Consider the following 25,748-nt stretch of genomic DNA (forward strand, 5'->3'; position numbering starts at 1 on the left):
CTCTGGCACATTTACAGAAATGATGATTAATGTGCACTGTCCCTGTTAAATAAAGACATTAGTTAATTAATTAACTTGAATACAACAATGCTTTATCATATTGACAAACAATTCCCAATCCTTGACTGCAGGCAGCTCTGCAAGAAATTATATAGTGCAGCTTCTCCTTTGCAGAAACCCTTGTTGTAAACAGTATACATCGCCCTCTTCAGAGATCAATGAGTGAAACTGAACAGGTGAATATGTTAACAAAAGTTTCTCTCCCATTTGAAATTTTGCTGACCTGAGGCAATTGAGACTGAGTGCTACACCTTCAAGCGGCCATTCAGTAGCCACTGGTCAAGCCTTCTCTGAAAAAAATAATACCAAGAAATGTTGTCTACCTGACAAACGAACAAACATTGAACTTAACATCTTAAAACTGTAGTGAAATTCTTGGAGCAAAGAACTAGAAGAGTATACTGGAGAGCTCCGAATGGATGTCAGATACTGAAGATGTATTGGAAGGAGAATTTACATTACAATTTTCTGAGAGTAGTGACACATCCTCCTTCCCAACTGTGAAGTCCTCGTCCCCTTGTGCCTGCCACTTAACCATTCCTAAGAGCAGAATTCACATTAAACTACAAGACGCTGCAAATCCTGTCCCTGTCAGGGTCAAACTGTCCTCAGGGAGGTTCTACCTGATAAGATGGACTCCCAGATGTCTCTCCGGCTCTTCTCCGTCAACTTTGTTCTGTTATTGTCAGAAGAAGAGATTGTTTTGTATTCATATATAAGACACAGCTACAGCTGAAGCCTTTATTTGATCAATCACACAGAGAGAATGCTGAAGCCCAAGGCTGTTTTCCTGCCTATGAAAGAGGAGTGAGAGAAGAGGTAAAAGCTAATAACTAAACGACCTCTGAACAATCAAATCAAAAACCACATCAGCATGTCATATTTGTGTATAAATCAAACATTTATTGATTTAATGTCTGTGGTCTTCATGCATGTACTTAATTGAAGAGCCACCATGTGTTAAACTGTCATTCAATATGTAAACAGTCAGTGATGACTCTTTCCCCGCCCTCCCTTCTGTCCCTCTTCCTCTCGTGTAGAGATTCTTTTCATTCCAGTCTGCCTTTTATCTATCGTACGACTTGGGGAGTACATTTCCAACTTTACGCAGGCCTCACGCCCATGCCTGATGAAACAGGTTAAACCAGAAACTCTGGCGGGCTCGTCATAGCGGCAAGGATTGGACGGGTACCCAACCTCTGTGACAGGGATGGGCAACTTTAAAAGTGACGTTAGGTTAGTTAACATAGGAAATCTCACCTTTAGCCTAAATCCTGTTTGAGGGACATGAATGAAGTTGAAATATAAAAACCTTCCTTATTTCCTTTTAAACTATTCAGATAATTCACAAAAAAGAACCTGTGACCTCGTAGGTTAATAATTGTGCAACCTTTATCAAAATGTTGTTGTTTTAGCCTAGTTTGCTAATTAACTGAAGCATCTTAATTTTGATACTGTTTATTTTTAAACTGTAACTTTGTTTGTCAATAAGTGTATCATATTTTGCCCCAGAGTGTGGATTTCTTTAACCAAGGCATGTAACTCCATGACCCCATCCCCTTTACCACCATTGATGAGGCAGGACCAATCGCAGAGAGGCTAAGTGAGGATATGAAGGTGGGGCTAAGCACTGAAACAGGGTGTGGTCCTGAAACTAGCAAGATTTGTAGTAGTGCCCCGGGGTTTAAATGGACTGCCTGCCTGACTGACATTCCCATAGTTATCTTAGTTTGCTCTGTCTCTTGCTTCTTTTCCATTTCTTACCTGTGAAGCCTGTTTTGGATTTCCAACATTTGAGGACATCTGGAGGCTTCCACCCACAGGATATCTCTGCATGTGTCTGGTTTCCACCTGATCACCTCTCACTGCTGCTGCTGATCTGTTTGATTCTCTGGATTGAGTGCTGCCTGCTGTGGCTGTGCAGCTGCTTTCCTCACACACAGGACTGAGGACTCAGCCGGTGAGTCACAACTGCAAGTACTTTAGATTTTTCAGAAATGTGAGATTTGTACCTGTGCTTCTCCTGTGGAAGTGTTAATTGTTTGTTTTAAACTTTTCATGGTTTAAAATGGCAGACACATCTCCCATTTAACAGTTCAGTATAGTTTATCTGGATTAGGACAGCAAAATGTTGATACTGTTGCTTTAAATAGAGTAAACTGTGTAGTTTCCCTCTGGAAATCCCTGATCAGCTTGTATCTTGGGAGTTTAGGAGGTTGGCTACGCTGGCTATAAGGGCCAAGTTCGTTGCCTCACCTGTTTGACTTGCTCTGTTAGTCAGCAAGAGAGTATTTCATTGTCTTCACATTGACTGAAGGGCTCAGATGTTTCACAATCCTTATTTTAACGGTTGTTTTTTTTTGAGTCATTGTTTTCTTTTTCAGTTGCTGAATTAAATAAATAAAGCTTTTCACTTTTTTTAATCGAGGCACACATGGTGCTAAAACAGTAAGGATATGTAGTTTAAACGCTACATTTTTGATTAGGCAGTGAAATTAGCTCCTACAGATTTGTCATTATTATTTTTTTAAACACAAGGGCACTCAGGGGAGTTTGAGCTTGTGCAGCTGTCTCCTGTTTGTTCAGTCTGTGAGGAAGCAGGTGGACAGGTTGCTTTGTCACTTACCTGCCCAACCAAACTCACTCAGCTCGGCTTCATCTCCTGGTTCCTGACTGTTTGTCTTTTCTTTTCTTTCAGTTGTGATTATAGGACAAGAAACAAGGAGTCATCATGTCGCAAACGGCAGTATCGATCATTTCAAAATTCTACAGTTTTGTAGAATTGAGGACTGGTAAGTGTCTTTGTCACTTTAACAGTTTTTACCCCACTGCTTTGTTAAGATATGAATGAATGACTGCTGATCTAATGGAATAATGATACAATGTATGGTTTGTAAAGGGTAGTTTCCTAAACTACTTCATGAATCTGACAAAACTGTATATAAACTGCATTTAGTTTTAACCAGATATCTGTGTGTGTATCCATTACTGACATGCCTTTTTTAAGATGAGAAATGTGTATTTTTGTGCTCCCCAGATGAACGAATCAAAAGTTATCCCCTCATGCAGAGACCTATAGGGATGAACCTCATCCTGTTGACCTATGTAATCTTCTCAAAGTACATTGGACCTCGCCTGATGGCAAACAGGAAGCCCTTTCATCTCAACACAGCCATGATTGTCTACAACCTCAGCATGGTTTTACTAAATGCCTTCATTGTCTATGAGGTAAACTAAAAGATTAAGCCATTTGCTGACTAAAATTCCCATTTATTCCCAAACCTGAGATGATAATAAGTTGTTGTTTTATTTACATCTAGTTCCTGATGGCCGGATGGGCAACCACCTACACGTGGAAATGTGACCTCGTTGACACCTCAACCACCCCTCAGGCTTATCGGGTAAGCCAGTCCACTGTTTTTCATTTGCCTCGGAGCAAAGAAGCTCTTAGGCCTACTACTAAAATGATTCTGACTATTAAAAGTGTGTATGGAAAGCTATTACTGGCAGAAATTAGGGAAAACGAATTGTGTTTTGCATTTCAATAATACAGTTTAAATGTCGAATCCTAGAGCTTTTGAGATTAACCAATATTTATTTGGAAAATTTTACTTTTATTTTCAAAGTACAAAATAAAGATTTTCCTTTCCTTTGGCCTGGCCATAATGCTCTTTCGTGGTTTGTAACTGTTCTGAAGGCAGAAAAACAAAGATTATTGTCTGGTTAAGATGGATATATGAATCTTTGACATTCATTTTCTTATTTTTCTTTCCCCAGATGATTCGAGTGTGTTACATGTTTTATATGTCCAAATATTTCGAACTCCTTGACACAGTAAGGACATTCTCATCTCAAACATTTTCCTTATTTGATTATCTGACCTTCTAGAGACATGGCTTTTGTGCGTGTAAACTTATGCTTATCCTACTTTCTTTTCTTTTTTTAGGTATTCTTTGTGCTGAGGAAGAAACAAAGCCAGATCACATTTCTGCACGTTTTCCATCACTCCTTCATGCCCTGGACGTGGTGGTGGGGCATCACCCTGACTCCTGGTAAGGTTTACTCTGCATCACATCAAAGTAATCCATTTCACACACATAATATGCATAAACAAACTATTTTAGCTCTAGAAATGGCTTAAAACGTCCTTAAATTATATATTGCGAGTGTGCTACTATGAATCCAAAAGAATGAAAATTCAACGCCCAAACAATATTTGAAGAGATCCCTGTACAGTTGTTTTAAAATGTTTTATCAATTAATTTCCTGTTTTCCCCCTTTCAAGCTGGAGGAATGGGCTGCTTCCATGCCATGGTGAATGCAGTTGTCCACGTTATCATGTACTTCTACTACCTACTCTCTGCTTCAGGACCTCGCTTCCAGAAATACCTTTGGTGGAAAAAATACATGACCGCCATCCAGCTTGTATGTCCTATAATATTACTGGCATATATTATGATTTTAAATTGGATCGAGCGTAGAATAAGATTTTCAATAACAATTTCTCCTTTCTCTGTTTTTTGTACAGATACAGTTTGTCATCGTCTCAGCTCACATCAGCCAGTACTACTTCATGGAAAAGTGTGACTACCAGATTCCCATGTATATCCACCTGATTTGGATGTATGGCACCTTCTTCTTCCTCCTCTTCTCTAATTTCTGGATTCAGGCCTACATTAAGGGAAAGCGGCTTCCTTCTGTGGAGGAAATGCCAAAACAGAACGGCTCAGCCAGTAAACCTATCGCTGTGTTGGCCAACGGGAAACACATGGAGAATGGAAATGGGCACCACCACACCAACGGCAATTTCGTCATGAGCAAACTCGTCATGGGCAAAGTAAAGGAAATCTAACTTTGTGACTTTGGAAATCAGGAGGAGACATACAAGAAGTTGATATAGAGCTACCTTGAAAGTGTCATCCAGCATTCAGACCTAGTAGCATATTGGATTGGCACAATTTCAATATGTTACTTCTAAACTTTACATGTTCTATATACATTTAGTCTTATGCACACTTGTTTTTGATGGGTGTTTTGGTGAAGATCTCTTCTTGCCACATTGTGTTTGTTAGTTGTTGTGAAAACGATTAACTGTGATGAACACTGTATGAAGATTGGTGCTCACTTTGTCACTGATGGTATCTTCAACTCAGGCTTGGTCCGCACCAGCCTGACCTACTGTCTAGCGGGCAGGACTATTGTTTATCACACAGTTTCCACTAAAGACCAGCAAATTTAAATACCTGCTACAAAACAAAGCTGTTGTTGTAAATGTCAAATATTCAGTTTTGTTGTTTTTATTTATCTTTTTGAAATAAATCTTTTTAGATAAAGGTCTGTGTCATTTGGAAAGCAGTTGGGGTGTGCACTTTTCAAAAAGACATACCACACCTCAATTTTATTTTTTCAATTTTTGGAATTGTGGAAAATAAATGTTATACTGTATATTACAGTATTAATGCATTTAGGTAGTGACATATAAACTGTTTTCCATTTTGAGTTTTGGAACCCGGCATGGTCTGTTTCTCAGCACACTGCAGGGGCTCGCAGGAAGTTAATACACTTCCTATCAAATTCAAATCAGAAAAAAGAGCACTGTTTCTGAATATCCCTGCAGAATGAATGTTGTTTTGTAAACCTACCAGTGTTTTTACTGTTTTATATTACACATGTGCACTGATGACAGATGAAGTCGTTTTGAAGTACTGCCAGCCTTTTAAAATTTCATTTGATATTTGGCATAAATACTTCAGATTGGATGTCAAAGTGTATCCTTGAGCTGTTTGTTACAATGAACCTTCAATGTTTAGTAGATTTACCTGTTTCTGACTTAAGCAGAAATAAAGATGTTTTGTAATTATGTTGTTACTTGTTAGACGCTTTTATCCAAAGCGACTTACATACTCAATACTGTTGACAATCCCCGCAATTTGGGGTGAAGTGTCTTGCCCAGGGACACAACGACATGCTGACTGCAGTGGGGTTTGAACCTGTGCTCCCCCTGATACCAACGCCTATTCCACTGCGCCACACGTCTCCTAGAGAATTCTTGTTCAACTTTTTTACCCAAGTGAATAATTTATATTTTAATAATTGTCTACACCAGGTGAATCCTTAGATTCTTAGAGTGAAAGAGGACAAAGCATCAATACAAGAAAACGGGTTAATGTATATAAAAACCAAAATAGTTTGTGGATCTTCACTAAAGAACTCAAAACATTAATGTAATGCAGTGGCGCAGGTTGGTTCGAGATGAACTGCAGATAATCTGATCGTTATCTGTGCCCTTGGAATCAAATGCTTCACATTCCAACATTGTTGCATATTAGCAAGTCATGCTATTCAAACCAGTACTGGGGTTGATTAAAAAAAAACTGTCAATTAACAATGACGAGAGAAAAGGTCACAGCATTAGTTATCAATTCCTGTAAATCCTAAATATTGACGTATATCTTTAGATTACTCAGCTACATGGTAATAGTTTACAACAAATCCAGTCAGACAATACATTAGTTTTGGTTGAGACTTACATTAAACTACTTTATCAGATGCTGGGCTTGAGAGTAATGAACTCATGTTAATCAGTTACCATGCATCATTGAAATAGGGACACTGCAGCAGGTGTTGGTTAAATATCAGATACGGTGACCTCAACAGGACTTTTAGTGAATTCTATAGAAAACACAGCAAGCGGGTTTGGAAATATGCAGGGTGATGTATATAACAGTTCCTGAGGACACGGATTTAAGTGATCAGATATTGACGTAGACAATAGAAGTTGAAACCAAACCAGAGGCAAGCTGCATTTTGGGCAAGAACAAAAAAGATAAAATGTGGGTTGGTAGATGTTACGACATGGCACACATTTAAAAAAGGCTATCACCATTATGTGAATTATTAGCACATGCCAGTTAACTGACAGAAGCAAAACATTGGGTAATCAAACAATTTATTTAAAACCAAGTCAAATACATCCAGATTATAAACAAAAGCCAAGGTCATATATACACTTTCTGATTCAAAACTTGTACTTTACCACATGATTAATCCTGTATAAACACTTGGGACCAATTCCAACACTGCAGGAACTTGTCAGTTACAGCTAAAACACTGGGTAGATATCTTTATTATGGATGAAATAAAACATTTGCACATAACTCAACCGGCATGGACAGAAAATCCTTTCATAAGACAAAGCACATCATCTGATAGACTGGTGAATGACACCGCTAGTTGATTTGGCCAGCCTCTCTTTGGCCTTCTTCTTAATAGGATCCAGTTCAAAGCTCTTCCACATACGGATGGTCTCGTCTCCAGCAACAGTCGCAACGGTGGAGAAGTCTGGGCTCAGAATCAAACTGAGAACTCTATCCTCGTGGCCTGTAATTAAAAAATAACACATTCAGACCAACAGGAAGCAAACAATGTGGATAGTTTCTTCTATTTTTCTTTTTGTTCCTTTACTCCCCCATGTCTTGTCTTTTTACCGACTTACCATTGAGTTCTGCAACCCTTGTTAGAGAGGGGTACTTCCAGATAACGACATTGTTGTGGGCATATCCATGGGCGGAGACCAGCTCCTTGTAGTTTGGTGCGAACACCAGGGATGAAATCTGAAATGCAAAGTTATTGTTTACGATGAGAAAAGGGACAACCCCCATGTTGTTATGTTGAAGTTAAATACATTTTCAAATGTAATCCTTTTTGACTGAAATAAGCATTGAGGTTCTAGCTGTGGTATGTACCTGGGACTGAGTGTCAAGCGAACTGATGCAGAAGCCACTGTTTACATTCCAGATGCGAATGTGACGGTCACTGGTTCCACCTCCAGATGCCAGGATGTTTGGCTGCCACGGACACCAGGCCAAAGCCTAGAATGTCAACACATCCAAAAGTTAGTTTTTCAAGCTTTTACAGTCTATGGAATAAATTGTGGCTGGTATTACTGCAGTTCTGGAGAACTGCGGTAGCCTTTGTGTCAAATACAAATGCTAAAGGCTTCATGTAGAGCTAGAGTTTGTCTGTTCTGAGCTAACGTATAAACATGGTGGTGCAACATAGCAGAATCTGACATGTTAACCGCTGCCTCTCTGGACATGAAGGGTTAATTCTGTGGTAACAAAAACATGTTTTGGTTGATCTACTGATTAAGATCGTTCTGAATATTGTATTCCATTTGTGTCAAAAGATTCCACTAAAACTATACGCTGCCCATTTGATAAAATTAGGTTACTTGACATCAACATGATGGGATGGGGGGGGGGGGGGGGGGGGGGGAAGACAACAAATTAAAAAGTTGATCTCATGGTTTGAGCATTAGCTAAAGTGCAGGGCAGTCTATTGTGTAGGGTTCTTGTGTGCACATATTTGAAAGCGTAAAGGAAAGAGTGTTTTCTTTTAAAAGGTGAAATAAAAGTGAGTGTAGAAAATGGCTAAGCAAATCACTTGGGCCATTTTGATGCTCACCTTAACAGCTCCTTGATGTTCACTCCAGGAGTGGACGGCCTGGTTGGCGGGGCCATCCTGCACACGGGGCCAAACGTACACCATGTTGTCATTGCCCCCACTGGCCAGGTATCGCCCATCAGGGGACCACTGCAGCCCACACACTTCCTGTGAGTGACCAGTGAGAGTCGCAATGTGGTGGTTTGCCACCCTCACATCATGATGGTGGATGTGTCCTGATCTTGAGCCACTAGGATAGAGAGAAACATATTTGAGTCTCTAACAAACACAACTAGAAGTTTGTCTTTTGTATGAGAAATATGGGGGAAAATGTACCTGGAGAGAACATGGTCATTCCAGCTCAGGCTCACAACTCTAGACGTGTGGCTGGCCATGCTGCGGAGATGCTTCTGGTTGTAAACATCCCATAACTAAGAAAATAAAACGTCATAATTAAAAGCAAATAAGAAAGCAGATATTTTATTGCCACATGTCCTTATTTTAAATACAATGTGCATGCCTTTTATATAATAGTGTTCCATTTTAATCATCTCTATCTTTACATTGCTGTAACTTCCCATTTGTGGGACGAATAAAGACATTTTATTGTGTACTCAAGTCGTGTGTTCCTCAGCGAACTAACCTGAGTTTGGCAGTCACTGGTTCCAATAGCGAGGTAGCTTCCCTCTTTGGTCCAGGACAGTGAGCAGATGTAGTCCTCCTCACGTTCCAGCTTCATGAGAAGAGTGATCTCTCCTTGAGAGGCATCCAACAGGTAAACACAGTTATGAAGCGCCACAGCCAAAACATTGCAACTGCTCCAGTCAAGCAAATTCAAATCTGTGGAGGAAAAAAAGACAATTAATGCTGGCTAATTGTACAGTAGCACCTTCTTGCATAAAACCTTCTTTACATCACTAATATGCAGCAGTGTTAAAGGAACAACCTCGAAGTGCCAAACTTACAGAAATCATTACGAAGCTCAGGAGCATCCAAGATTCTGTCAGGAGTTGAAGAAATGTGCCGTGTCTTTTTGACAGAGGCAGGTGTTGCACCCTGACTGTAAAGCACTTTCAAGTTGTTTTGATACCCTGTAAATAGGACACAAATAAATGGTTAATTCCCAGACACCCCTTTTATATGTATGCAATATTCTGGCGATGCAGCATGTTGACAAACACATCTTTACCTTCTGGAGCATTCAGCGGCTTCCCTCCAAGATGCAGGATCTTTGCCTCTTCAATGTTGTATCCGTTTAGTGACATCGACATGGCCTTTTGGTTTTCCTTTAGAGACACATATGATCTTAATAAATACAATCTTTATTTAACTATAGGATCACTAAAAGATAAATCAATATTTTTTAAACGTACCGATGTTGCATTTTGTTCGTTTGTGTCCACAGTTTCATTCTCCTTAGTGAGCAGAAAGCTTGCAACATCCATTTGATAGCTGTTTCTGGTAGGTATGAAGCGGTCGCCTCCCATCTTAGAGGGTGTTTGTTTTTTATTTTTGCCTACAATACAAAAAAAAAAGTGGTTAAAATCTCCAGAAACAAAACACAGAGCGTTTTTACGTTGCATGGATAGAGTTGCACAAACTACCTGGTGTTTTGTTGGGCGTTTTTGTTGTACTAAGAGACACATTGGCAGACTTGCCAGGCGACAGGCCGTTCAGCGCAGAGGCGTTAGAAGAACTGGCCTTCCTCTGCCACCTTGCCATGGGAGCGTTTGTGATGGGCATATCCAGCTTCAGGATACTGTGGATGTCGTTCTCAAACCCAAACTGCGCCATTTTATCCAGGTTTTCACACAGCCTGTCAGGGAAAATAGTAATAATAAGTTAACACAGTAATAATATTAACACGGTCCGTTAGCGTAATGGGCGACAAATGCTAACGCTTGGATCCAACTTCAGCTTCTGCAGCGGCTGGTGTGAGCCAGAAAACGTTATTAATTTAATTCGGCAAAAAATTCAAACAAGAAGTCGTTTCACAGCAGCTTAACCCGTCTAGCGTTCAAATATTATAATTATATTTCGTTTATCATAGCTAGTTGACCATGACGTGAATGATAACAGGTTAGCATTCAATTCAGCATTCAAAACAGCTTAAATATTATATTCAAAAGTAGGCTTTTACAATGAAAAGATTATGACCTCACCTCTTGAATGAAACGTTGACTTTCCTGCAGCAAACCCTGTTGTTCCTCTCTCGTTTCTTTCTAAAGTTTGAATTTCGGGACAATGACGACACACGGTTTAAATCCCTGTAAACGCTCCTGTGATTGGTTTGTTCAAGAAGCGGCCGTTACCAGCAGGCATTTTACGAATGCGTTGATGTGATTGGTGGAAGAAACTCCCTCCCCAGAAATATACCGCCACCTATCGGACAAATTATGATAACGTTTTGATTGTGTCAAACGTAGACAAGAACAGAGTTCATTAAAATTGTAAGAATCAAAATGTTCTGAATAAGGATTAAGAGAGTAAAAGTGTATACAACTATGTTTTATTTTTATATATCTTTTTCTTTTGCTATTTTATTATTATGCTGCAGAAACAATATATAGATAGATAGGTACTTAATTGATCTCAATTTGGGAAATGTTTGCGTTGCAGCGCATAAAAAAACAAGGCAATGTACATAGGAGAAATTAAGACACAAGAAATAAACAGTCCAAAATATTTCTGAAATATAAATAATAAATGTACATTGTTCTAGTGTTGGGTCAATATGGCTCTTATTTGACATTTTTCTTAAGCATCCGACCTTTCAAAGATAGGGAGACAGAAAGCCAAACGTTATTCAAATGTTTCATACAATTCTATTAAGTATATTGAGAAATGGAATATATCTTTAAATGCATGTCTGTAATATACATAGTTGTTGGTGCACATAAATGTTTACAGTTGGGTAGAGTTCAGTTTGTGTCATGTTCTGGTCATGTCTGTCCAGTGAAACAAGTGTTTGTGTCTCTGCTATTTGATAAAATACCAAGTTTCCTTATGGATATGAATTAGATTAAGTTCTTGATCGATTAGTGGAAATGTCCACCTCATGCATAATGGATAGTGTGCCAACAAATCAGTAAAGCCCCTAACGATACAACTTGTTTTTGTATCGATTCATTTAGAATACTTATAATACAAACTTTATTTCAGACACAGACCACGGTATATCATCTGATGTATGTGTGAATAAAAAACTCTTTGCTAAATCCAGGAAGCATGTTTTCTTGAAATTAAAATAAATAAGATATACAGTATTAGTTCTCAGTGGGCTCCCAATGCAAATCTGTTATCATGGGAAATTTGGTGTTCGAAATCAAGTATAAAAATAAATAAATTCAAACATTCAAGTCAATCACAGAAATTAACATTGACATCAAGATAAACATTATGTCTCTGACTAAAACTTTATCAAAAATGATCAAATCTGGCCCTCATAAGATTATATGTGCCAGAAGAGCAGAAGGATAACGGCAGGCAGTTGATACTGCTCTTTTTGATTGTTTTGCTAGTATCAAGCAAGATAACTTTGATATTAAAAACAATTGTTTCCCAGAGAATTAAAACAATAATTATGGAAATGAATGTCAATGTGGAAACTTTTCAACTATCTTGAAATCATCACACAAACACATTTTATAAAAGTGTATGACTGACTAATGATGAGGTGCAAATGTCCAACTCTTTTCCTGCTACATTAGCCATCTGTAAGAGCCATTTCAGCCCTGTCTGTTTTGCTCAAATGTTTAGGTTATTGACACAGGTTTAACAAGTTCTAAAACTATTTTATAGGTTGTTTGTCATTTTTGTAGTTGTTTTTCAAATGGATTTTAGTGTGGGAGACAAAATAAAACTTGGATTTTCGTTAAGTGAACTTTTGAAAGAACATCCATAACAGTCATCGGTTTGCAACTTATATATATCAATATTCCAATTACTTGTATATAGACTATTCTCCACTATTTCTATTATATTCTATTTTATTTACTTGCACTATTATCTGTTTTATTGTGTTGCACTGTTGGAAGAGCCTGTGACCTAAGATTTTCATTGTCAAAACTACACTGTAGCTATGTACAAAGGACAATACAAGCCTTGAATCTTGATGTGGCCACTACACTATATCTTATACAGAGTGATGCACAAAAAGCAAATTTAAATATAAATGTATATCTTAATTTGTATATATTTCTGTGAAGCCCAAACCTGTTATAATATAAAATGGGGCGAAATGAATTCTTGTTTAGAATACATAATCAATAGGGCAATCTGACTCTGAATGAGAAAATAAATCTGACAAATATTCCATAAAAGTAATTTTTAATAGAACATTTTTCTCAAATGTCACACAAACAAATAATAGGGGAACATATAGACAGTCACAAAAACGTATCACAAAGAAATGTGAAAATCACAAGTATGCAGCACACTCTTTGGATAACAAGACACCTCAACAGTTCATCCAGTGTTTGGCAGAGTTCCATGTGACATACACATGCATTGTTTACCGGATTAGCTCAGTCCAGAAATAATTAAAACATCTGCCCATATGGTTATTTATTTTGCAAAAAGAAGCTTGTACATTGCTTTAGGCAGTGATTATGTTTTCATTTCTTTGGGTGTGTGCGTTTATAAGAATATGTATATATATTAAATGCATATGCAATGTGTTAATTCAGTGTGGTACAAACATTAAAGTGCATTAAATAACCTGGAATCCAGACCACAGGGGTTTCAAACATTGGGGCAGTTGTTACTGTTGGAAAATGTTGGTTCCATTAATGAAGCAACACTGTCCAATGGTGAATCAGCAGGGGGACATTCAACAGTAGAAATGGAGGAAAAGCTCAAACATGGTTCTGTTCATCGGCTGGAGCTTTCAACTACAAGGTACGGTAACCATTGCCTTTTATTTCTGGAGCGGTCTCACCGATGTCTTTAGGGTAATGTATTATCGAGCCAAGAACACCTGCAAGAAAAACAAAAAGCACAGAAAAAAAGACATAAACATAATAAGCTCAGCACTCTCACTCGCTGTTTTCAATTATTAGACGTCATTCCTAGAACAATTCTTATCAGCATTCACTATGTTTTATTTCTGACGCTAGGATGGTCCCTGTCTGACCTGACAACTTCAGTCATATTATGTATGAAATTCAGTAATAAAATGTATTCAGTAATAAAAGTGAAGTCATGGTGAATCAGGAGGACAAAAAAAACAAACATTTCCATACAAATGGTATCTGGCTTTAAGTTGATTTAATATGTAACCCCTCCCTTCATCCCAAGACTGTTATCAGAAAAGTCTTCAGGAACTTAAGAGAAAACTGGAATGTTGTTTTCTTACCTCCAGGGTGCCTCAGACCTAAGCAGAGAGTGTGAGAAAGACAAAGCACATGACTATGCTTTATATTCCCCTGTGAGCATGAGACTCCATACCCAAATCATGTGACAACAATACAGCCATGATATGGAGCATTTTATGATGGTGAATTAAAAAAAAAAATGAAGTAGCTGCCACTGTCTGCTAACAACATGCAGCACAACACTTCAAACTAGCTTATTGCTGATTTGGAAGGCTGCTTTTGAGCAAACATCTGTGATGAATGGCACGGTAACTTTTGTAAGAATTATTTAAAATGTAAGACTCTTATTTACTCACCTTGTTTTTTAGAGAGGAGGATAGTGATCATGATTAGACCTATAAACACCAGGACTGCCAAGATTGGAACGAGGAACTGAGGCAAAGGTATCCCTGGAACTGGAAAAAGAAAAGAAAATAGATCTGTAAAAATGGTCACGGTAAAAATGTGTGGGAAATTGTATGTAGAGATGAACTGTTGCAATCGTAGTGACAAACTATTGTTTTGTTTTCAATTAATTAATAACCTTTCTTTTTTTCCATCGTGTCATATGACTTACAGTTAAACACCATCAGCTGCCTCCACCAGTTAGGCATTAAGGCTTTTTCTCTCCTGATTTTCAAAGCTACTAGACAAGTACATGTTGGTCTCACTACAGGTATTGTACATTTGTTCACAGCAGTGAATGAAAATGTAGAATGGGTGCTGGCTGCATTACATTACAAAAAAGGTTGTCCTGATTATTCATGATACAGGCCTCTTATTGTCACAACTATGTATATTAATGCTACCATTTTCATACATACCTTTATAGTTAAAATTACTGCAGTAATACATCTAATAATTTGGGTTTTCTCAAATTCGTTTTAAAAATGTTTAACAGTGCAGCCCAAGAGCCTGTTTCCAGATATATCTAAAGACCAGATGGTAACAAAGAAACTAGGAGCATGTGGTCAATGGCAACTTTAAAATACCAGGTAGATCTAAATTTGAACAACCAGCTTTCTTCATAAAGGACCTTCAACTCTGGAACGCATTTCCAACAGAAATAAAAGTAATTCCACAAATAAAATCCTTAAGAATAATTGTCTAAAAGCATTTTCAATTTTCCTGTAAATTGCACGGTGTAATAGTGTATGTGCATATTTATTGTATTTCAATATTTGGAATGTATTGGGTTTTTTTTATACTGAAAGCTGTTTATCTTTAACTCATCTTGACATAAGAAAGCAAAAATTGGGACAAGAGTTGACAATTAGTCACAGCTAAAACTCTCTCTGTAGCATATCAGTGTCATGCTCTGTATTGTAACTATGTTAAATTGCATTGATCCTAACTTTTAAATTAAGTTCTTAATCAAATACAAACATTTTAAAAGCATACTTATTTGTTATTGGGTTGATGTTAGTTTCACATTTTTCCAAAAGCTAAAAAGAATATATACCAGACTGCTCCTGAGAAAGCATCAGTTCTTTCATCAGCTTGACGCATTCCTCCTGCAGGCGGGGACTCTCAATTTTTGTGCGCTGCTCTTCCTTCTCCCACAACACTTTGAAGGCCAGTGCTTCCGGTACGTGTGCTGTCCACGTGTCAGTGTGGTCCAGAGTCAGATACACCTTCCCATCGTAGAAGACACGGTCAGCCCAGAGCAGCTGAGACCCCTCCAGTATGCATTCTCGAGAACGGAGAACAGTGTGGTTACCTAAAGAGGAAGAAGGCTGTTGACAAATGTTTGACTGACCATCCCTGTCCAAAATTGTACATGTTGATTTTCTTACTCAGGATGGAAGTCTGGTTCACATTGATAAGAGTTGGGAATGAATCAACTGACATGGTTTGAATAATGCTGTCAACTTCCTGGCTTTTGTCTTTTAAAGAGACTCCATTGAGAAGGACTTGCTCTGCGACCTGCTGAGCCCCCACCACTCCCCACTGCTGGACCTGCACGATGACGGTGTCTAATGAGGGGAATATAAAATACATAGATTAACACTCAAACATTGAAAATAAGGAATAATCCAAACGTTACAGTAAACTCTGGTAAATCCCGGTAAGAAAGCTTTCATGTTAAGAAACAGATGATTACAAACAGGCTAAAATGTGAGCTAATGTGTGAAGAAAATATTCAAATGTATGATTTTTCATTTAGAATAAGTGCTGCGTAAATATTTAAGTTTGCATGGCATAAATAGATCATACCTGTGATACTTAAAGTAAAACGCTTCATTCTAATAAAGAGTCCTTTTCAAATTGTTAAAATGATCAATGTTTTTACAACAGGTCTTTGTAATTATGGTCTAAAGGGCACTAGATCCAACCACATTTAATGATTAAAGTTTTTAACTATTACAATGCATTGTTCAAGGTTAATCTGTAATGTATATAGTCTAATTGCATTTGTAAAAGTATAACAAGTAGTTTGCAATGTGACCAGTTTTATTAGGTATAGCCTACCTGGTCAATCTCACATTGCAGACCTACAATAAGTCTTACATTAAAATGCATTTGAATTGAAGTTATCATTATATTACTGAAATCTCATGTTTTTGTTAACACTGTCAGATAGTTACATTTAGCATTGCATGATGTTGTGAGGTGTTTTTAATGATCTGTTCCTCTAGGTTTGTAAATAGATCTGGGTGATACACCTAACTTTCTATTTGACATAGTCCAATACGAAACCACAACTAATGTGACCTCATAAATAACCATAAGGGGGAACTAACACTGTGTCAACAAAGACTGAGCTAAAGACAGGATTTATTGCAGGGCTCGTATTGACATTGTATAGATTAATATGACAGTCTAAGTCAGCTGTACAATAACATTTTGTCCTGTGACAAGTAGAGGAGTAAGTGTTCTCACTTTACTGATTAATCTTTCCAAATATAATGCATGAGCAGCAACAAATAGTGACGTTAGCTGCTTGCAAAGGCTAATTAAATGCATAAACAAGTTTTAACAATCGTGTGAAGTCTTAACCAGGAGTAAAGCAATGCAAAGGGACACGCTTCTTACCTACTGGAACAGGAAAACACAGTGATAACTCGCATGTAGTTAGCACAAGAAGACCAAGGAAATGGCCAAGAAACTGCATTTCTAACGCGAATTGTTGTCCCGTTATTTTTAACCCGTAAAGGAAGGATAAAAGTCTCCCGAGTTATAAATAGCACGGATTGTTTTAAGCCATTTAAGCGAAACCAGGGAATAGAAAACAGCCAAAACGAAATACTTCAGACGGTCACGGACATCAACACCAATCTGCTCCACTCCACTGTTTCGTTTTGACAGACTTTTCTTTAAATGGACCACCTTCTCTCCTCTGATTGGTTAATGCAGCTACTGCGTAAATGGGAGGTGCTCTCTCGCAGATTCAGTTTAACAGGTTTGCCGTTTGTGCCTTAGAAAGTGAGTTTAAGATAACAAATAACCTCCTGAAGGTAAAGGTGACCATCCAAGCCAACACAAACACTGAGAAGCAGTAGAAGTTAGTTAAACGATGGATTTATAAAGAGAGAATTTCAACCAACCCTGAAAGGGTAACTATGGCAACATGCGCGGCAGTAGCTCAACTGTATGTACCATCGCGATATGTACTTGGCTTTGTAACCGGAGGGTCGCAGGTTCGAGTCCCAAAGAGGCCAAAATTGACAGCTGGAGAGCCCAATTGCTCCCTGGCACCTATGCCTGTTTTCTAATGCATGTGTGTATTTGCACGCTTCCTAAAAATATGTGTGGAAAACGGAATCTCCCCAAGGAATTAATAAAGGTTCATCTTAATCTTGCAGTGGCTGACTCCCTCGCTTCTCCCTCCCCAACCATCTGTGGCGCAAACCAACAGACCAATGTTGTAGGCTAATCTTCTGGAATATAATGGCAACAAGAAACCCTTCGCCACAGATAAGGACAAAGTCCTTAATTCAACATCTTATTTAAAGTATAAAACATGATCGTTTTAAAATACTTTTACTCTATAGTTATACATCTACAATGTGCATTGTAGCCTACTGATGCCAGTAATAAGACAATTTGTACCCTTTTTCTTGAGTTCGATAGAGCACGATTTTTGTGGCCAACATCTGATTCAATGTTATTGTTGTACTAATAAAGAACTTGATCAAATACACTTAGGCAAACTGACAGTAATACAGTTTTGAGCATTTTCCTTTTTTTACTTATTGAATAACTCATTATAAGTGAAATATTGCTTGATTTTTCTCTATAAAATGTGTCTTAAAGCTATAGTTAATTTGCCTGCACTTTATTCATAAAATGCTTACACATTAAAGCTTCAGGGAATAATTACATATTATAACACATACTAAATGACCACAGCAATTTTCATTAAGATCACAATATTTCTTTTTTTGAATGTAGGACCATTAGTAGAGCTGATCAATGTGGCCATGCTTGAGGATTTCCTTTGCTCAATGTTGGCAATAGTGAAGAACTCAAACATCTCTGGACACGGTAAACTCAGGGTTAAAAAACTAAGAGTTTCTGGTAAACATACTTGAAAGGTCCCTCCACTCTGTATCGGACAGACTGCAGTGTTTAGGCAGTATGGCATGTCTTAAACTCTATGATATTCAATTGTTAATTTACTGACTTTACCTGTTTGTACATCATCATTATACATGCAGAGTGCAGACTTCTGCTTTGTCAATGATTCTGTGACATGCAGCTTCCAAAAGACTGTTTTCTAGTAAAGCGTGATCCTGCATGTTGTCAGTTATTGTCCATTTTACAAAGTAAATCATTAAAACGTATTATTTTTCTGCTTATACACTTTGTTTAATGTTTTCTTCATCTCAGTCTCCCAGTTTAATATTGTATTTGGACAGTTTTTTTATTATGGGTTCCTTTTTCAATCGTATAGCCTCGGATAAAAAGGTTTGTTATCAGAAACAAATGACGTAGGAGCAATACTAATGATTAGATGTGTAGAGCTACAGCATCTTCTGTACATTATCTTATGATGGTATGTAATATATACAGGATAATTAGGTGTGCTGCCTCAATATCTTGCAGGCAGATTCCTAAAATGGAAGGTCTACAAGGGATATGGAAGTGATTAAACAGTCTGCTGTGAAAGTGCAGGGGAATTCACAGAGAGAGGATTTATGAGTCTATGCTTTATGTAACCCAATATGGCCGGCCTTGCAGTGATGTATTATTTATCATACAAGCTTGTGATCCTGCTCACTTTAATTAATGTTTTTCTTAAATTAAAATATGAAAATAGGTGTACACTACAAACCAATCCGTGTATCTCCGTCCAATTGTTTTTCTTTATTAAACACGTAAACGTAAGAGCGTCTGAGAGGCGTTTTTTGCTTTTTACCTTACTAAATAGAGTGGCGAAGTCACGCCCATCTACTTCCGGTCCATGGGACCTTATTTCGGAAAAATTATGAATTTTGACTTGCAAAATTATCTTTTAAATTGACAAACATCATATGTGTAATTCGTGGCACAAAGAGAGAACAATTCAATATTTAAATGATAACATGTTAACATTTTTTGGGTATCCTTTTGTTGAACTGTCTGTTAATCGAAGCATCAGACAAAAAAAGCTTTTGAAAATAATATGATATTTTGATTTAGGTCAAAATATAATATTTGTAAACCTGAAGAGTCAGTAGGCTTGTTTGAGACGCGTTGCGGCTCGCCTCGAAAGTAGACGAGAGTAGCCGATCGCAGCCGGGGGAGGTCTCAAAAAGCTCGCCTGAAGTCGGACAGCTCCGAGTCGGCTTCTTCTTCTTCATCTTCTTCTTCGCCTTCTTCTTCTCTCGGTTATTTGGCGGATTGCAAACAACTTTAAGGTGCATACCGCCATAGATATATATAAACACTAGATCAGGGTTGCCAACTTTGGGTACCTGGCTGGAGTGAGATTTTGATATCATGGGTTTAATTACATATGCGCACGAAATGACTGCTATCGTGTCAGCAGCAGCAGGACCTTAGCATAGCCTATATATAGGATATATATACAATATATACAAATACACAATATTGGACACAGACTATAAAAGGCACAAAGTTTCATTCACTAATGAAAGTCAAACACATGTTTGTTTCCACTGTTTTATTGTGTGCCTGTCGCGATAAGCAATGAATTGACGTATCGTACGATAAATAAAAATGAACTCGATAAATTGCCATTTACATGAGGATGTGACTAGCAGTTTGAAAGGATGTACTTGAATTATTATTATATATTATCATTATGTCAGTGGTCTAAAATGTATCCAACAAAATTAATTATCGTGAGAGCTATACATGAAACACACACACACAAACAAATCTACAGACTTACACCAAACTGCCAAATATATTAATTAACACACTCTCACTCTCATATACTCTTTGACTCTATTTTGGCCTAGTAGAACAATAAGCAGCAGACTTTTACTTTTTTATCATTTCTACTGGTTCTTAGATCTGAGCATGCGCAATACGGGTCTGCAGTTGCGAGAGAGTATTTTTGTTGGGTAATCTATGGTAGGGCTAACGGTACCCATACAGTGGTGGGGCTCATGTCAGTATTTGCAATGTAATTACATACACGCTCCCCTTGACAGTGAAACGCCACGCGTGAGGTTTAGATTATTTCCCTGTCTCAATCCAAATTGAACTGTATGAAATAAAAAGGTACATTTGTCTTGTAGTAAATAAAAAGGGCGACCTGGAGCCAATCCTGCAATCTCTCCACAGGTGAAAGAGTTGACATGCTGAAAACCCAACCCCTGCAGGGTGGTCTGGGAGGATTCTCCCCCAGGAGATTTTTTTTGTTTTAGTTTTGAAATAGGTTACTAACATAAAATACACATTCTGGTAGCCTACTCTCTTGAGAAGAAAAATAAATAAATACACGACATATTTAAAAAAGTAATGCCATTTTAGTTTTTTGTTACTTTGTTCTGAAAGCTGAACCTGCTGCTCCTCACAGAGAGAAGAGGGAAGAGGCTGTGTGAATTACTTTACATTGTGGATAAGGGTGGATAGGCCCCATTGTTCTTTGTGTAAAAATGAAAGACAGCCCACACACCTATCCAGGGACGTGCACAGACATTTGGAGGGGCATTGCTCTAAACTGGAAAAAGGGTCTCCCCCCGAAAATAAAAAACATAAGACCTTTTTTTAATGTAAAAGAAACCAAATGATTATTACATCAACTAAATTGAACAGTAATTCACATCTCATAACAAAATAAGCTAAGGCGACTACTTGCATTCGGTGACTTAATTTCAAAAATGAAAATCAGGGACATTTTTTGTTTTGCGGTCCATATCTCATTAAAATATCTAATGTTAGTAACTATTAAAGACAAAATGGGGACAATTCTGTTCTAATGTAGTTTGACCATTGTAACTGCTGTGCAGTCCAGACATACTGATAAAATAGGGCCTCTAACCAGGGGTTAAATTGGGCCGGGGCTGTCCAGGGCTGTCCGGGGCTCAGCCCCGGCACATAGGACGATGCTCTGACGTCATCGCCCTCGCTCATTTGTCATTTGTTTAAGCCATAATGTCAAAACATCTCTCGTTCTTAATATAGACTTTATTTAGGGTCGATATGTGTTGACTTTAAAATTTAAAATAGCAGATCTCTGTGACAGGATATCGTTTTTCCGCTTAGTGAACGTGTGTCTCTGCTCCGATCAGGAGCTGCAGCACCGTGGCTCCTTCGTGCCGAGAGTCTGCAGCGGTGTGTGTGTGTGTGCAGAGAGTCTGCAGTGGTACCGCCAAACCCCCGACCCGTCTTGTAACACGGAGCCCGTTTCCTACACCATCAGGGCCGGTTCTAACCAATTTGTTGCCCTAGGCGAGATTTTAGCTGGCGCCCCCCCCTGCCAGAAAATCGTTCAGTAGAACAAATAAAAGTATCCAAGGAATACACAATAGAATATATAAAAAATAAATGAAAAATCTCTACAAAAGACCAATGCACTACAAAAACAGAAACGTATTGACATAAGTCATATACATCAAAGGCTTCAAATGTATTCAGTATTATATGAACATGTTTGAATTGGGGTGAGGACATCACATCCTCTAGGGGGGTCCGGGGGTATGCCCCCCCGGGAAGAAATGTTTGAACATTTAAAGTAAAATTCTTCAATCTGGTGCACTTAGAGCACACATTACTAGAGACCTGATCTAGGGGGTACAACTCTAACGGCCCGTCCACACAGCGGCGTGCGTTGAAGCTTGCCGGCGGGCGTGTCTGAAACTCGACCAACAACCAATCACATGAATCTCCCGCCCCTGACATACAAGCAGCGGTTTGATTGGCTAGAGCTTGTACTGGCATATGATTCGATTGGCTGACGCTTCTGCCGTGGCTTCAAAACTTGAACATTGCTCAACTTTTGCAGCGAGCCACGCCAACAAAGTGACGTCACCCCATTCAAAGTGAATGGTGATGCTTTCAACGCATGCTGCTGTGTGGACGGGCCGTAAAACACCCATATGAAAAAGATTGGTTTACATTTTAATAATCAAATAAGTATGTGAACATAACCAATAGCAAATAAATGCAACTTATTTTATTTTTGTTGTTCATTCATATCTTATTTTACCTAGTTAACATTTATTTATGCATATTTTTGTATCTCTCAAGTTTTAAACAATATTTTTGGTTTACTGTCCTATAGTATACATTGAAATGATTTCAAACCTGTTTACCCCAATAATTATAAAAGAGTGCCTTGGAAATATGTGTTTACATAAATTGCATTTATCTCTCTCGCTCGATCCCACACCCACTTTGGCTGTGAGCTGCGGACGCCTGATAAGCCAACACCCCCCACTTTCATCAATTACAGCGCCCATCGTACAGGGCAAATGAAAAGTGTAACCCGGGGTGAAAAGGGTGTTACCTTGACTTAATTATGAATGCTGTTACATCAAGGCCGAAAATTAGGATGAGCGCAAACAGTCAAAATGTTTTTTTCCCTCCCAAAGCTGCCAGCGCAGCGCCCCCCCCCCAGATCTGGCGCCCTAGGCGACCAACTATGTCGCCTATGCCAAAAACCGGCCCTGACTTAACCCAACAACTTATTTAATTTGTTTTCACAATTACTAATGTCATGTTTTTTTTTATTCTTGAAGAAAATGTCTTTTTTTCTGGCATTCTTCCAGGATTAACAAAAATAAGAATAACATTGCGAACTATCTTTGAAGTAAATGGCTGTTGTTAAACGCTTCCCACATTTACTTCAATCATACAATAGAAAAGCTAAAAGTACCCAAGGAATACACAATAGAATATATAAAGAATAAATGAAAAATCTCTACAAAAGACCAATATACTACAAAAACAGAAACGTATTGACATGTTGGTAATATACATCAAAAAGGCTTCAAATGTATTCGGTATTGTATGAACATGTTTGAATTGGGGTGTGGACGTCACATCCTCTAGGGGGGACCGGGGGTATGCCCCCCCGGGAAGAAATGTTTGAACATTTAAAGTAAAATGCTTCAATCGGGTGCACTTTGAGCACACATTGAGACCTGACCTAGGGGTACAACTCTAAACACCCATATGAAAAAGATTGGTTTACATTTTAATAATCAAATAAGTATGTGAACATAACCAATAACCTACCATAGCCAATAGCAAATAAATGCAACTTATTTTATTTTTGTTGTTCATTCATATCTTATTTTACCTAGTTAATGTTTATTTATGCATATTTTTGTATCTCTCAAGTTTTAAACGATATTTTTGGTTTTCTGTCCTATAGTATACATTGAAATGATTTCAAACCTGTTTACCCCAATAATTATAAAAGAGTGCCATGGAAATATTTGTTTACATAAATTGCATTTATCTCTCTCACTCGATCCCACACCCACTTTGGCTGTGAGCTGCGGACGCCTGATAAGCCAACACCCCCCACTTTCATCACTTAAAGCGTCCATTGTACAGGGCAAATGAAAAGTGTAACCGGGGTGAAAAGGGTGTTACCTTGACTTAATTATGAATGTTGTTACATCAAGGCCGAAAATTAGGATGAGCGCAAACAGTAAAAATGTTTTTTTCTCTCCCAGAGCTGCCAGCGCAGCGCCCCCCCCAGATCTGGCGCCCTAGGCGACCGCCTATGTCGCCTATGCCAAGAAGCGGCCCTGTACACCATGCTAAATATGTCTGCATAAAGCTGAGTTATGATCGGTCATAATAACACAGAATTTGGTGATGATTAAATAGTTTACAGTGAGATTTACTCCCATACTTTTGGCCATACTCATGCAGCCCTACAAATGAATTGAGATTTCCAGACAAATGTTCTTTAGCAAGTGTGCAGAGCAGTGTTGATTTAAAAAAGCAATTTGAAGGTTGGATATTTGTAAACCTTTTTTTGTGTATATATATTCATAATTTAAGATGTAAATGAATTCCAGTTTATTTGTAGTACTTTCTATTTTTATTTTTGACATTTGGTGGCATCAATGTCTGCATTTGATACAGATAATGGAGCAGTTGCTTTAGGGCCACAGTGTAGGCCTATATCCCTTAAGGTCAAACAATGAGATCCTCGATCATGTTGATTCGGCCACAACAGAAAAAAATAAAATAAACTCTCGCTCTCCAGAGGGGCAGGTCAGCCAAAAAGGCCAAACGGGCCGTTGCCCTGGCAACATTAGCCCGTACCTGTGCACGTCCCTGCTGCACCTATCAATCATCAAACCGTGGGGTCTTATTTCATTACGTGTTGATTTCTATCAACACGTAATGTTGTATCGATGTATATAGAGATGTAATACAGCAAAAGTATTCTCCGTCGGGACTTCCTGGAACAACACCACGCCGTTATCTTGATTCTGATTGGCCAGAAGACATTATCAAAGATGTTCTATTGAGAATACGATCACTACCTGACAAAAGTTTTCAAAACCGTTTCTAGTCTTCGGTATTCTTGTTTTTGGCGTGAGAATAGTTTGGGCAGCGTGAGAGCGTGAGATTGAGAGTGAAAGCGTGTGTCACACGCCAGATGCGTGAGAGTTGGCAACCCTGCACTAGATGACTCACCCGCGCTGCTGGCCAATGGAGACCGACGTTGCCACTTGGCCGCCATCTTGCTACAGGCAGTTCTCTCATTCATAACATTATGGTTTACTATTTAAATAACCATAGCTTGCTCAATTTTCAACCAATTTTCAAACGGTTTGGTTTTTTATAAACATCAAAGATGTAGTTATGATACTGTATACTTATAGTCATGGACTTTCTTATGAAAATAACATTAAGCAGATAAAGCAATAGCTATACACACACACAAGGTATTTCTATTAAATATTTGCCGATGTATATATTTCCATTTATTTTTATTATATTGTTAATATTTAAAATAAATTATAAAATTAAAATATATTTATATTTTATATATAAACATCGGTCTCATGTTACCACTCTGTAAGCCAAGAGTTGTTAATTTAGCAATGCCTTAGCTTTAAGAATAGGGACACAACTAATGACAATAGCATATGGTGGTATATTATTTAGATATTCACACCTTTATCAGAAGAACCAAACCAACATAAAATGAGCTCACAGACAGGCCAGTTCTGTCTCATTTATCACAATTATACGAATATATAAATAATAGTAATATGGAAATTAATAAGTTACTTTTTTAACAATTCAATGTTCACTTATCAATACTGTGAGCCTGATTTTTCTTACATTCTCCAACAGAAAACACAACTCAGCGTACTTTTAAGAAATTGATCTTAATAGGCTTTTCCCCTTATAAGGCAAAAATATGTTTTGAGGCTCTGGACAAAAATGGCTATTTTGATTGTAAAGGTTGCCAATCCCTGGGTGTAGTTTCAATGTTTGCACATGTTTATTCAAGTG

At 38.1% G+C, this 25,748-nt stretch overlaps 3 protein-coding genes across 3 annotated transcripts; 1 reads left to right on the plus strand and 2 right to left on the minus strand.

Annotated features, from left to right (window-relative positions):
• Positions 1–1,721: 1,721 nt before the first annotated feature.
• On the plus strand, positions 1,722–5,920 carry elovl1a (ELOVL fatty acid elongase 1a). The gene is made up of 8 exons (XM_034234633.1): positions 1,722–2,020; positions 2,759–2,852; positions 3,098–3,288; positions 3,381–3,461; positions 3,838–3,894; positions 4,007–4,112; positions 4,346–4,485; positions 4,589–5,920. Exons 2-8 carry the CDS (start codon positions 2,792–2,794, stop codon positions 4,910–4,912), a joined length of 960 nt encoding a protein of 319 aa, XP_034090524.1. The 5' UTR covers positions 1,722–2,020; positions 2,759–2,791; the 3' UTR covers positions 4,913–5,920.
• A 1,072-nt stretch (positions 5,921–6,992) lies between these two features.
• cdc20 (cell division cycle 20 homolog) lies at positions 6,993–10,781 on the minus strand. Its single transcript, XM_034234632.1, has 11 exons — positions 10,668–10,781; positions 10,110–10,321; positions 9,879–10,021; positions 9,695–9,791; positions 9,471–9,596; positions 9,149–9,345; positions 8,842–8,936; positions 8,527–8,755; positions 7,806–7,931; positions 7,556–7,673; positions 6,993–7,440 (listed from the first exon to the last, which is right to left on the minus strand). The coding sequence occupies exons 2-11, from the start codon at positions 10,297–10,299 to the stop codon at positions 7,262–7,264; spliced, it is 1,500 nt and encodes a 499-aa protein (XP_034090523.1). The 5' UTR covers positions 10,300–10,321; positions 10,668–10,781; the 3' UTR covers positions 6,993–7,261.
• A 2,036-nt stretch (positions 10,782–12,817) lies between these two features.
• LOC117558326 lies at positions 12,818–17,156 on the minus strand. The gene is made up of 6 exons (XM_034234428.1): positions 16,896–17,156; positions 15,656–15,835; positions 15,322–15,579; positions 14,177–14,275; positions 13,862–13,879; positions 12,818–13,483 (listed from the first exon to the last, which is right to left on the minus strand). The coding sequence occupies exons 1-6, from the start codon at positions 16,972–16,974 to the stop codon at positions 13,398–13,400; spliced, it is 720 nt and encodes a 239-aa protein (XP_034090319.1). The 5' UTR covers positions 16,975–17,156; the 3' UTR covers positions 12,818–13,397.
• Between the last annotated feature and the right edge of the window lie 8,592 nt (positions 17,157–25,748).

Source organism: Gymnodraco acuticeps, unplaced genomic scaffold (genome assembly GCF_902827175.1).
Source record: "Gymnodraco acuticeps unplaced genomic scaffold, fGymAcu1.1, whole genome shotgun sequence".
NCBI classification, from domain to species: Eukaryota; Metazoa; Chordata; class Actinopteri; order Perciformes; family Bathydraconidae; genus Gymnodraco; species Gymnodraco acuticeps.